The sequence below is a fragment of the Chrysemys picta genome, chromosome 6, assembly GCF_011386835.1.
Source record: "Chrysemys picta bellii isolate R12L10 chromosome 6, ASM1138683v2, whole genome shotgun sequence".
Classification (NCBI taxonomy): Eukaryota; Metazoa; Chordata; order Testudines; family Emydidae; genus Chrysemys; species Chrysemys picta.
The window spans coordinates 97,845,008-97,858,300 of record NC_088796.1 but is presented as its reverse complement, the minus strand read 5'-3'; the positions used below and the strand labels follow the sequence as shown (position 1 = coordinate 97,858,300).

The window sequence follows — 13,293 nt, the reverse complement described above, 5'->3', positions numbered from 1 at the left end:
GTTTTCCCCCATATAGGCCGTGCATTGACAGGAATGCTTCCCTTTACCGAGATATGTAAAATCTAGATCTCTGAGCACAAGTAAGTCCTGATAGATTCCGTACATCAGCCCTCGAATGCCCTCAGTGTTTCCCCCGTCCATGCACAACCTGATTTTTAACAGGACTAGTCTGGTTTATTTTTCTCTCTCCAAGCTGCCTGCTACAAATCGTAGCGGCAGCAAGACGACATGCAGGCAGGGGCACAAAGGGCGACCCTTTTGCCACCTCCTCCTCCTTCCTCGTAACCTGTCCCTCCGGAAGGTGTCCAAAATGGGGGCTAGAAATTCCCCCCACTCCCACCTTGGCAATAGCAGCAGCTGTGTCCTCCTAGTCCCGTGGGACACACAATCTGCTTGTTCCGGGAGATCTGATTTTCAGGGACTGAGCTCAAAGTTCATGCTCTGAAACGGCACAAATGGAATGAGGCGCCTGGAGGTGGGGAAAGCTGTGGGAGGGCTAGATGCTCTGATATCTTGGACAGAGCGGATACTCCTTGCCTCCAAGCGATCTCCTCCTCCCTCCCCCTTCACAAACACGTCCCTAGCGGCAGAAGGCTCCGATCCGCAGCAGATCCACTTCCACCCAGCGTCAGCAGGACAAGGGTAATTCCTTAGATGCATTTAATTTCCGTGACAAACGTGTTCCCCTGAACACCCCCCCCCCCCAGTACAGCTCTTGCGGGGGCGGGCAGGATTCCAAGCTTAGCCGGAAATTTACCTGGCTGAACGAGCGCGTATTTTGGCTTTATCGCTGTGTCCATGTTATCATCAGTCCACCCCCATGAACTGGTCTTTATTCTGCATTCATAACAATCACAAATAACAACCGGGGCACCTTTTCTAAGCACCGATTTTCATTGCATTTTAAAACCCCAGCTCCCGTTCCTTTACCTGGTAGGATCACGCCTAGACAGTAATATTCCCCCAACCCTCCCAAGCCCTAGGACAAAGACGAGGAATCTGCGGGTGGGGAGCTGGATGTTTGTTTTCCCCTCCCCTCTCAATCCTGCTGCTAGAGCCACTGTCTGAACGCAGGAAGTTTCAAACGTCTCCTGGCTGGGTGTTTTGCATGCTCCCACTTCGTGAGCAGTTGTCTGAGAAATGCCCACGGCGCTGCACAGAGAACATCCCCCGCCTCACTCGCACAATCCTTCCCCAAAAGTGTCTGCAGAGAGAAACTTCTGTCTCCCGCTGTTGTTGTGCATTGCACACTCGCGTCATCCCCCAGAGCACCGGCACCCGGGACACACACATACAATTAAAACATGCGTGTTACACCTGGCCTAAAATAACCCCTGCACGCAGCCACACAAAACAAACACAAGGGGAGAAACAGCCCCCTGCCACCACAATCCACCGGCAGGATTCAGCCACAGACAGATCCCTGCTGACTCGAACAGGACTCTCCACACACTCCGCACTCGCGGAACGGCTCCGAGGAATCTAGACTGAAGGGCAAACTTCTGTCTGCCCCTTCCATTGCCCTGCGCTCCCTTGCTTAACTTTTTGTGCCAGCCGAGACTAAGCAGCAGCAGCAGCAGCAGATCTGGGAGAAGGTCCTGCCTGCGGCATCTGCAACGTTACCATCTGTTAGAAAGTAGTGCATGTAGTTTGAAGGAGGGTTACCTGTCCTATATTGACGTATCCGTATTTGCTAGCTATCCTGCTGGCTTCCTGATGCCCCCCAGTTATCCTCACAGCCCAGTGGTTGGTGTACATTCGAGTCCTGCAGGCGGGTAGCAGGAACCCCAGCAAGAGGGTGAGCAGGCAGAGACGGTCCCCTCCTCCTCCGCCTCCCCAGCAGCAGCGACTCTTCCAGCCCATCTTCTCCTCCTGTGCAAACAAGCCCCACGAAACTTCTCCTTCCTTCTTCCGAGGCTCCTCTCTCACCTCCAGGCGACACCAGCAGCAGCAGCAGCAGCAAGTCTTCCAAAGTTACCCCGAAGAGGCAACTAGAAATAGCTTAGAATATTGCATTGAACTTTCTTTGGGTTTAAATTATTAGAGGTTATGTATAATTATTATCATCAGCAACTGTTGTTATTATTAATCTCCCTCCTCTCTCCAGGGATTAAGTAACTTGGTAGGAAAGCTTCTCTCACAGTTTCTGAGCTTCAGGCTTCTCCCTCTTTCCCCTGCTACATGGAAAGTCTTCTCTCTGTAGGGAGGGAGGTGTCCTTTGCTTTTCCTTCTTTCTCAGATTTCCCCCCTCTACTTATCTGCTCTCTCTTTCTTAATTTTCTTCTTCTCCTTCTTTTCTCCCTCCCTCCCCTTGCCCAGAGTACAGCAGCAGCAGCAGGCAGTGTTGAGTGTTGGCAGCTGAGCTCCTCAGTTCAGTCAGCCTGTGTAACCTCCCTCCCTCCCTCCCTCTGAGTAGTGAGTGCGGAGTGTGAGTGGAAATGGCAGCAGCGCCTTCTCTGCATAAGTCACTGTGCACCCCCCTTCTCTCCTCCAGTTCCCTCCCGGCTGATACCAGGAGCCAGCCCGGTCCTAGCGCCTTCCTTTTCCCTTTACAAATACAAAAGCCTTAAACAAACAGCGCGAGGTGATCCCACACGTGAAAACACACAGCCAACATCGGATGTGGATTTGATTCAATTCATTATTTATTTCAGGGCACAGAACCTCGTAACATACATGGTATCATCACCGGGCGTGCAACCACATCCTAGAGATCCAGCACACATGCACGGACATTCTAAACCCAACTCCAAAACCATGCATCAGAAGTTTATAGTGTACATTTTTATACATTGCAATAATAATAAAAGAAAGTCAGCTCAACACCAGCACAGAAAAACAGACACCTAGAATTGCGCATAAAAAACCTGTCACATGAATAAAATCCACCCTCTCATTTCTTTATCATCCAGGATAAAACATTTCAAATACCTGTCAGTTACATATAAACATAATTCTTTTCAATTATAAGTTCTTTGGGTCAGGGACTGTCACTGGCTATGTGTTTGTATGATGCCTAGCACAATGAGGACCCAACCTGACTGAAATGGAGATGCTATTGCAATATAAAATGTTAGTCATAACTAAAAAATTAGCTCTAATTATGCCACACCTCATAATATCCTGTTAGGGATGAGTTGCAGGATTGTCTTTGTAGTCCTTGACATATTAATTATTTTGAAAATATTATTTCATAGTAACACTGAAAAATAAAAATCCACACACATCAACTATATTTTAAAACATGATAGTATAAATATTAGATATTTTATGTAGGAGCACTGGATACTGTAGCAACAGATGCTTTTGAAATGTATATAATAAATATGTAATGTCTTTGAAGAGTATCTAAGAATATCTAATATTGCATTATATCATCACCAATTATACAAAGAGGCTTAGTCTTAGAGAAAGATAGGGTAGTGGTCTGAGCCCAGAACTGTGTATGCGGACCTAATGAGTTCTAATGGTAGCTCTTAATAAGTATATGAATAGTAATGTTGTCTTCAATGGCATTACTCACATGCTTTAAGTTAAGCATGTGCCAAAGTGTTTTCTTGAAGCAAATCCTCATATTTGCTGCCAGCCAATGATAGCTCCCTTGTTGTGACCTTGAACAAGTCACTTAACTTAGCCTTGGTTTATCTGTAAAATGGGGATACATAAACCAATGTATCTACCTCCCAGAGGAGTTGGGAGGATTCATTAGTCTTTGTAAAGCTATTGAAAATTAAAAACACTATATAAATTCAAAGTATTATTTTTTATCAGAGACTCTAAAGAACATTACAGAAACAGGCGTTAATATTCCCATTCCTACAGGAAACAGACATGAGAGATTAAATGCTTTTCAAAGGGTCACATAGCAAGTGGGCAGTATTTTGATCCCAGTTCTCTGCTCTAAACACTAAATATGCTGTCTCCCTAATTAAATGTAAATTAGCAACAACAAAAAATTTATACAATCTATATTAAAATATTCTATGCACCCAATTCACTTATTTTTTCTATAAGCTTGTTATATTCTATTACTAGCCAACCTGCCACCATATTCTGTCATTAACTTTAAGGGGAAAAATCGGGAAAATCCACTCTCTACTCCCCCATTGAATTATATGTTCCTTGTCTCTAAAATTTCACTTGCCAGGAAATTTTCTCTTCCCTGTACATTTTTCTGTAGTTCACATTATCATTTGCTAATCATATTACAACACACTATTTACCTCTGTCCTCAGTTCCAAGACTGCCATGAGTTTACCTCCTCTAAAAATTTCACAAATAATGATTCACTCTTTGGCAAACAATGGGCACAATCCTGGTTCCAGTGAAATCAATAGCAGAACTCTCATTGACTTCAAAAGAAGCAGGATTGGGCCCAGAAGGGGCTGTCATGTTGCTGATATTCATAAATCCACTTTAATCGAATATGACATTAAATCTCCTCCAGCAATTAGCCCTCCTTATTGATTACTTCAGTGATAATTACACAAGTCAGCTCTCTTTCACAGCATTCTACATCTGGAATGTTTAAAGTATATTTAATCATAAACGATCTCCCTACTGAAGTGTATAGCAATCAACGTCCTGCAAAACGTAGCTCTCTTGCTGTTGATGTTTTTTTAAAACTAGAAGGAATGGAAAAATTGTTCACTGATCATTTCTGAATGGACTCCACTTTTTTCTTCACTAATTTGTTTCCAGATATGCGTGTGTCTTTTTTTGACAAACATAACATGCAAGGTATTGACCATAAATGAGAATTTATAAGTTAATGGGGAACGGGTTCAAAAATGTTTAGTACTTATATCAATAAAAAAAGTTGGTGATGCAATAGAACATTCTTCCACAGATAGACAACAGTACCATAAAGGGATAAGGAATATAAGGCTATATTCTGAAAACCAGTTCTTGATAAATAACACGTCATCACCAGCCCCTAGAGACATATCTAAGGGTATGTCTTCACTGCGGAGTTAACTCAGATGATCAGGCTGAACAAGTGACCATCCAGGATGGCCTAGCTTGGATATGAGCAGCCTTACTGCAAAGCCATACTTGAGCATATCCACTCTAGTGCATCCACACTGATGCTTCTTCACTTGTGGGGTGCTAGGACTTCCAGGGTCATATCCCAAGTTTCTTAGACCTTCAGTAAGCTGAGCCACTCTATTGTGGGAGAACCCTTCTGCCTTTCTGGGCAACTGTGTGAAGGCACTGAAGAACTATCAGTACTCAAGTTGTTTAGCATCTAATCTCATTGCAAAGTGGGCAGGTTACTATCCCCTGGATAAGCAGCACTTGGGCTTTATTTGATACTCCAGGATGGGGCAAGTAGCCTAGGTGTAAAGCACCATGGCATTCGGGTGACAGGTTTTTTTGTGTGGACAGGAGCTGGGTTAAGGGCAGCACCTAAGAGTCCAAGTTGACTCTGCAGTGAAAACAAGTTCTAAGGCTGTTTAAAGGTTCAGGATCATGTAAGTCTCTATCACCCACTCCACCACAACTTGCTCTTTCTACCTCAGTTCTCTTCCCTGTTCCTACTACTTCTACCACACAACCAATTCTGATCATTTCTCCATATTAAATGCAAACTTCCACCTGAATCCAGCTCTTTCCCTATTGTTATTAATACCTAAACCCTTTTCTATTGTTACTCTCCATTGATAATGATTATGATGGGTGTACTACCTATACTGGCTCTGAGAGGTTAAATTAAGCCCAATTAACCTCTAGACAGCACCTGGAGGAGGAGACAGGGAGCAGGAATTGATTAATCCAGACACAAGGCTCAGCTGGGCAGACACAGATGGGGACTATATAAACCAGGAAGCTGGCAACAAAAGGGGTAGGAGGGAAGGAGTCTTCAGCTGCTTCCTGGGTGGGTGTGGCTTGAGGAAAGTAGCCTATAGTTACTCTGTGGGAGGAAGGACTGTGGCTTGGTAAACCCAGAGAGGTGGGCAAGGCTTGGGGGAAAAACAGCAAGGTCTGGGGTAGGACAAACTTTCTCTGCTGATGAAATGGCCCCTGACCTGGAACCCCCTGCCAGCTGCTGATTAAGTGGCACTGGTGGGGCAGTGAATAGGAAGACTTCCTGAGGTAACAAAGTCCTTCTTGACAAATGGGCTCAGGAAGGGTGTGGGGGAGACTTGTATGGTGACCTGGCCAGAGGACTGAGTCAGGAAGAAGAGGCTGCAGTTCTTGGAGTTTGCAGGGCAAGAGGCTCATGGAAGAGACCCTGCCAGGGGATGCTGGAGATAATTTCCAGGATGGCCAGCAGGAGGTGCCACTAGTGGTGTGTGAACCCCAGGACAGTAATCCACTATCTGACCTTTATCTGTGCATCCATGGCTGTTCCTATTTGATCTAAATATCTTCTCTATTCTTGCTACTCCCTACCCCAAATTCTTTCCTGAGGCTCTAATTTCCCTTCTTCTCTTGTGAATTCCTGGGACTCAATAAGTATGGTAACCCCTCTCATGGGTCTCTGGCTGTGGTTCACTTTAAGACTCCTCCATTCAAATTTTGCATGTTCTGGAGTTGTAGAAGTGTACTTTGCACTCTGGAGTGTAATTAAGAAGGAAACCTCAGAGTGCCAATACATTTGAAGTGAGCAGCAAGCCAAAATTCTGCAAAGTAGCAATCAGATATGTTGGGCCCTGGGGATCTTCAAAAGTAGGGAGGGCTTTCATAAGGCACTGGGAGTACATGATAGTCAGGTTTTGGAATAGGTGGCCTGGAGCATGCTGAGTGAAACAGTAGCCCTCAGGAAGAGAATGTGGTTACTCTGAATGGGTGTTAGTGCAGAGGTTTAGGTAAGATTTAGCATTACCTCAGACCTTACTGTCATAGAGCTCAAAGCCAGGAGGGACCACTAGATCATCTACTCTGATTGCCTATATATCACAGGCCAGTACCCCCACATGAAATCCAGCAACTGACATTCGACCACAGTAATACACCCCATAGGAGACTAACTATTGTGTTCCATACGGGAAAAAAATAGAAGGTACCAAGGTGCATCAATGCCTGAGGCCTCTGGAATAATAGGGAAATGATTAAGTGAGATGTGAGACTTATCCTAGCCAGTGACTGTCATCCACATCATGCTGTAGAGAAAGGTGAAAACCCCAAATTCAGCAACAGAGGAGAAAAAAATCTATTTGAAGTGTGATTGTAAAACCATAAAAACCAGAGGACTCAAGGGAAGGTGTAGTTATTACAACTGACTTTAACCTCACTGTGCTTCACTTAACCTGTCTGCAAAGTGGGGATTCTAATTGTCGATGAAGAGCACTTTGAGCCCATGATGATGGGTGAAAATTGCTACCTATAATAATGGAAAATTGCAAAGATGTATTTGATAAGTGAGATGGCATAATCTAGTGGATAGGGCACTGGATTGGGAGTAAGGAGCAGGGCCGATGCAAGGAAGTTTCGCGCCCTAGGCGAAACTTCCACCTTGCGCACCCTCCCCTCCCCCCCAGCCCTGCGACAGCTCCCCACCCCAGCTCGCCTCTGCTCCGCCTCCTCCCCGAGCACGCCGCCCCCGCTCTAATTCTCCTCCCCTCCCAGGCTTGTGGCGCCAAACAGCTGATTGGTGCCGCAAGCCTGGGAGATGGGAGAAGTGGAGCAGTGATGGCGTGCTCGGGGAGGGGGCGTAGCAGAAGTGAGCTGGGGTGGGGAGCCCTGCTGCAGCTTCCCCAGCCCGCGGAGCCGTGCGGCACCTCCCCACCCCAGCTCACCTCTGCTTGGCCTCCTCCCCGAGCACACCGCCCCTGCTCTAATTCTCCTCCCAGGCTTGCGGCGCCAAACAGCTGATTGGCGCCGCAAGCCTGGGAGGCGGGAGGAGTGGAGCAGCGACGGCGTGCTCGGGGAGGAACGCTGTAAAAAAAAAATTGGGGGCACCGCTTTTTGGCGCCCCCAAATCTTGGTGCCCTAGGCAACCGCCTAGTTCACCTTAATGGTAGCACCGGCCCTGGTAAGGAGACCTCGATTCTGTTCCCAGCATTGCCATTGACCTGCTGGGTTACTCTGAGCAATGCATTTAATCTCTGTGCTTCTGTTTCCCCTCTCACCTTTTGTCTGTCATCTCAAGTGAGAGCTGGGACTGTCTGTATATGTGCAATCCCCAGCAAATGGGGCCCCAAGTTTGTTTGGGTCCTCTGAGTATTAATGTAGTACATATAACAATAATTTTACTCCTCTTTTGTATGTCTCAGTATCTTTGCAATATTTCTTATAAACCTCTTAGTATTAGCCCCCTGAATATTGTTTTCATACAAACCTGGAAATCTCTTAGGGCTCATTCTCATGAAAGGAAATCGTTTAGCTTTTTGAGGTAGTAAAGATGTTTTCTCTTTTTAATTCCTTACTGAATCATGGACACTTGTAAAACTAGGTTCAGAAAAATATATTTGTAAGCATAATGTACACCTAATTTGTAGGTATAATAAAAGTTAATCAGAGCTAACTATGACTAACAGGGCTCCACATCCACTGTCTTTCTCTAGTAAATGAAGGGGTCGCTGCTGGAATCTACAATTCTTCCTAGAAGATAGACTCTACTGTATCCTATCTCATGGGTACTTATATGGCTCTCATCACTACAGTATCTGCTTAACAATTTAATGTATGTTTCCTCATCATGTCCCTGTGAGGTAGGACAGTGCTATTACCCCCATTTTACAGATGAGGAACTCAGGCACAGAGAGACTAGGATACAGATCCTCAAAGGCCTGGCTTCCTCTTTAGGCACCACTGATACTTTCAAAGCCACTGCTCAGCTGCTGTCTAACCCCATAGTCATCTAAGTTCCTCAGGCACCTACATTTCCACCAGTCTGCATTTGCAAAGTCACTTAAGCCCTAATTCCACCCCACGTGGATGAGCAGCTTGGAGCCCTAGCTCAAGATGAAGACCTGAAGACCCCAAAGTGAGATGCTCAAACTAGGCAGGGGAGTGCCTATCTCACCAGTGGGCCCCATTCTCTAGGCATGCTCTGAGCATGCCTAAGACATGATACCTTTCAGATGCTACAGCAGGAGAGCCAGATGTAGGCCACTGACGGGGGTGGGGTCAGAAAACCACCCATTACCAAGGCAGTCACGGGCACAGGAAGAGCGTAAAAGAGGTATTGAGCAGGAGACGCCTTTTCTGCTGCTAGGGCATGTGCTACCTAAGCAGTTGACCTGGCTTTGGTGTCTCCATCCAGATGAGGGTTCATGCCAGAGGATTCCCTGTGGAGGGAGCTGCCTATCTTTGATGCCTCAGCCAATTTGCCCCAGGTCAGCTGCATAGGCACCTAAGGCCCTCTCCCCTCCCTACCCGTCTCCTGGGCATTTCATTCCTGGCTATCTTAGGTGATTCTCCACTCAGCTCTGAGACTTATGAGGATCCCTTTTTTAGACTTGTAACTCTTGCTGTGTATTCTATGGGGAGTCTGAGCACCTAGCTTGGGGCTGAGGTTTCTATTGGTCAGCAGGCCATCTAGCAATTAGCCCAGCATCACTGAACAGAGCAATACTTAAGTACCCTTGTGAATCTAGCCTGAGTGACTTAACCAAGGACATCTGTGGCAGAGCAGACCTGGGTGTCAAGTCCCAAGCTAGTGCCCTAACCACTGGACCATCTTTCATCTCACTGTGTTAACTAAAGTTGTTATAATGACCTTATCCCCATAGTAGACTTTTGTTGGTGTGGGGAATGTGATTAAACAGAGCTATGCTATATGACTGACGTCTACACTTTTCTATTTATTTAGGGCACAATTCAGCCATGCATACTCACATTGATTACTACTAAATAAGTAACCACATAATCATATTATAATCCTTTTCCTTCACCTTGTTTCCTCTTCAATGGCACTACATGCATAACAAGACGCTAAACAGCATACGTTTGAGTGGCTGACATGGGTTCTGAATCATTTTATACTTATGTACTCTAACTCTCTATACTGTGTTCATCACCATGGTTTGTCATTGATTGCTGTGGCCTCTGCATGGATTATATGTTAAAAGGCCTGACTTGACAATAAGCACAGATAAATACAGATTATCCAGTGATAAGATGCAAAAGTGAAAAACAGATCCCTCAAAGATATTTCTTCTACAAGGACTTGGACTTGAGGGGCAGTTTCCTTTAGCATCTGCTATGTTTAAGTATGCTCTCTGTGTATACATGGGTGTACATATAGAGAACAGGTATACATGCATGCACACACACACTGCATCCCCTTATTGACCATTGGATGCTACCCACTGCAGGTATAAATATTGCCCTCCAAATGCTCTAGTCAAAGAAAAATAGAAACAAGTACTTAAAAGGATATAATCTCTGCACTCTGAGGGGAGATGGTTGAATGAGTGATTTTATTACAGGGAAGCAGAATTACAAGTAAGGAAGCTTCCTTTCTCTTAAGACACCATCCACCAACATTCTCACCCTGGAAAATGAGAAACTCAAGGGGTTTTCCAAAAGGAAAGTCAATATGGTGGCAGTGAGCAACAATAATAAAGCAGATGCCAACAGTGAGAATAGAGCACAATATAGCACAATGAGAATAGAGACAAAGACGTCAAGATAATGGAGCAAATAATTAAGCAATCAGTTTGCAAACATCTAGAAAACAATAAGGTGATAAGTAGCAGTCAGCATGGATTTGTCAAAAACAAATCATGTCAAACCAACCTGATCGCTTTCTTTGACAGGGTAACAAGCCTTGTGGATGGGGAGGGGGAGCGGTAGACGTGGTATATCTTGACTTTAGTAAAGCATTTGATACTTTCTCGTACGACCGTCTCATAAACAAACTAAGGAAATGCAACCTAGATGGAGCTACTATAAGGTGAGTGCAAAACTGGTTGGAAAATCATTCCCAGAGAGTAGTTATCAGTGGTTCACTTCATGCTGGAAGGGCATAATGATCAGATCTGGGTCCGGTTCTGTTCAACAGCTTCATCAGTGATTTGGAAAATGGCATACAGAGTACATTTATAAAGTTTGTGAATGATACCAAGCTGGGAGGGGTTGCAAGTGCTCTGGAGGATAGGATTAAAATTCAAAAAGATCTGGACAAACTGGAAGTAAATAGGATGAAATTCAATAAGGACAAATGCAAAAAAGTACTCCACTTAGGAAGGAACAATCAGTTGCACACATACAAAATGGGAAATGACTGCCTAGGAAAGGGATCTGGGAGTCATGGACCACAAGCTAAATATGAGTCAACAGTGTAACGTTGTTGCAAAAACAAAAACAAAAAAATCATCATTCTGTGATGTATTAGCAGGAGTGTTGTAAGCAAGAAACTAGAAGCAATTCTTCTGCTCTACTTTGCTCTGATCAGGCCTCAATTGGAGTATTGTGTCCAGTTCTGGGCGATGCATTTCAGGAAGGATGTGGACAAATTGGAGAAAGTTCAGGGAAGAGCAACAAAAATTATTAAAGATCTAGAAAACATGACCTATGAGGGAAGATTGAAAATTGGGTTTGTTTAGTCTGGAAAAGAGAAGACAGAGAGGGACCATGATAATAGTTTTCAAGTATGTAAAAGATTGTTACGAGGAGGAAGAAAAATTGTTGTTCTTAACCTCTGAGGATAGGACAAGAAGCAATGGGCTTAAATTGCAGCAAGGGAGGTTTAAGTTGGACATTAGGAAAAACTTCCTAACTGTCAGGGTGACTAAGCACTGGAATAAATTGCCTAGGTAGGTTGTGGAATCTCCATCATTGGAGATATTTAAGAGCAGGTTAGACAAACACCTGTCAGGCATAGATTCATAGACTCTAGGACTGGAAGGGACCTCGAGAGGTCATTGAGTCCAGTCCCCTGCCCTCATGGCAGGACCAAATACTGTCTAGACCATCCCTGATAGACATTTATCTAACCTACTCTTAAATATCTCCAGGTCTAGACCAGGCATGGTCTAAATAATTGGTCTTGCCACGAGTGCAGGGGACTGGAATGGACTAGATGACCTCTCAAGGTCCCTTCTAGTTCTATGATTCTATGATTCATGAAAAAATGGGCTATCTTAAAAACAAGGGACATTCTGAAATGAAACACATACTCCTTTTGTGGGGAGGGTGAATTTGGCCTCCTATCCCTCAGAAAGGCATTCAGGAGCATGGAGAGTATGAAACAGGATTCTTTCAGAGCAGGGGTGGCCAAATGTATTGATCCGCCGAGCCGCATATGACAATCTTCAGAAGTTTGAGAGCTGGGGCGCACCTGCCAGTGCTTGGGGCTTCAGTCCTGTGGAAGGCATCTGATGGGGCTCGGGGCTTCAGCTCTGCTCATACTGAAGCCCCAAGCCCTGGCAGGTATGCCCTGCTTGGCAGAAGCCCTGATATCTCCCTCCCCACTGGGCAGAAGGCCCTGCCCCACCACCCTGCTGCAGGGCAGAGGTCCTGGTGGGTGGAGAATGGGGAGGATGTGGGGGGCTCCATGAGCCACACTTTAATGGTAAAAGAGCTGTATATGGCTTGTGAGCCACAGTTTGGCCACCCTTGCTCTAGACGCTGAAACTAAGCAATGAGTAGGGCCTTAACAAACTCACGGCCATGAAAAAACGCATCATGGACCATGAAATCTGGTCTTTTGTGTGCTTTTGCCCTATACTGTACAGATTTCATGGGGGAGACCAGCATTTCTCAAATGGGGGATCCTGACCCAAAAGGATGTTGCCGGAGGGTCACAAGGTTATTTTAGGGGGGCTGCAGTATTGCCACCCTTACTTCTGCACTGCCTTCAGAGTTGGGTGGCCGGAGAGTGGCAGCTGCAGGCCGGGAGCCCAGCTCTGAAGGCAGAGCCACCACCAGCAGCAGCGCAGCAGTAAGGATGGCATGGAGTGGTGTTGCCACCCTTACTGCTGCACTGCTGTCTTCAGAGCTGGGTGGCCAGACAGTGGCGGCTGCTGACTGAGGACCCAGCTCTGCAGACAGCAGCACAGAAGTAAGGGTTGCAATACCATACCATACCATCCTTACTGCTGCGCTGCTGCTGGTGGTGGCTCTGCATTCAGAGCTGGACTCCCGGCCTGCAGCCACCACTCTCCGGCTGACCAGTTCTGAAGGCAGTACATTGCCAGCAGTAAGGGGAGCAGTACCGCAACCCTCCTACAATAACCTTTTGTGACTCCCCCACAACTCGTTTTTGGGTCAGGACCCCTATAATTACAACAACATGAAATTTCAGATTTAAATAGCTGAAATCATTTAATTTATGATTTTTAAAATCCTATGACTGTGAAATTGACCAAAATGGACCATGAATTTGGTATGGCCCTAGCA

General features: G+C 45.5%; 1 protein-coding gene and 1 long non-coding RNA gene across 6 annotated transcripts in view; one reads left to right on the top strand and one right to left on the bottom strand.

Annotated features, from left to right (window-relative positions):
- The window catches only part of PCSK5 (proprotein convertase subtilisin/kexin type 5), a 296,986-nt gene extending 294,549 nt beyond the window's left edge, over positions 1-2,437 (bottom strand). Inside the window, exon 1 of one of the 4 annotated variants that reach the window (XM_005297736.4) lies at positions 1,666-2,437. In XM_005297736.4, the coding sequence (XP_005297793.2) occupies positions 1,666-1,863 (198 nt within the window). In that variant the 5' untranslated portion in view covers positions 1,864-2,437. The remainder of the gene's footprint in view (positions 1-1,665) is intronic. The other 3 variants (XM_024105417.3, XM_042850577.2, XM_065550516.1) reach the window with 3 other exon arrangements.
- LOC122173741 (uncharacterized) overlaps positions 520-13,293 on the top strand; it is a 149,892-nt gene continuing 137,118 nt past the window's right edge. The window contains exon 1 of one of the 2 annotated variants that reach the window (XR_010588880.1): positions 520-642. This is a non-coding gene — a long non-coding RNA (uncharacterized LOC122173741). The remainder of the gene's footprint in view (positions 643-13,293) is intronic. The other variant, XR_010588881.1, reaches the window with a different exon arrangement.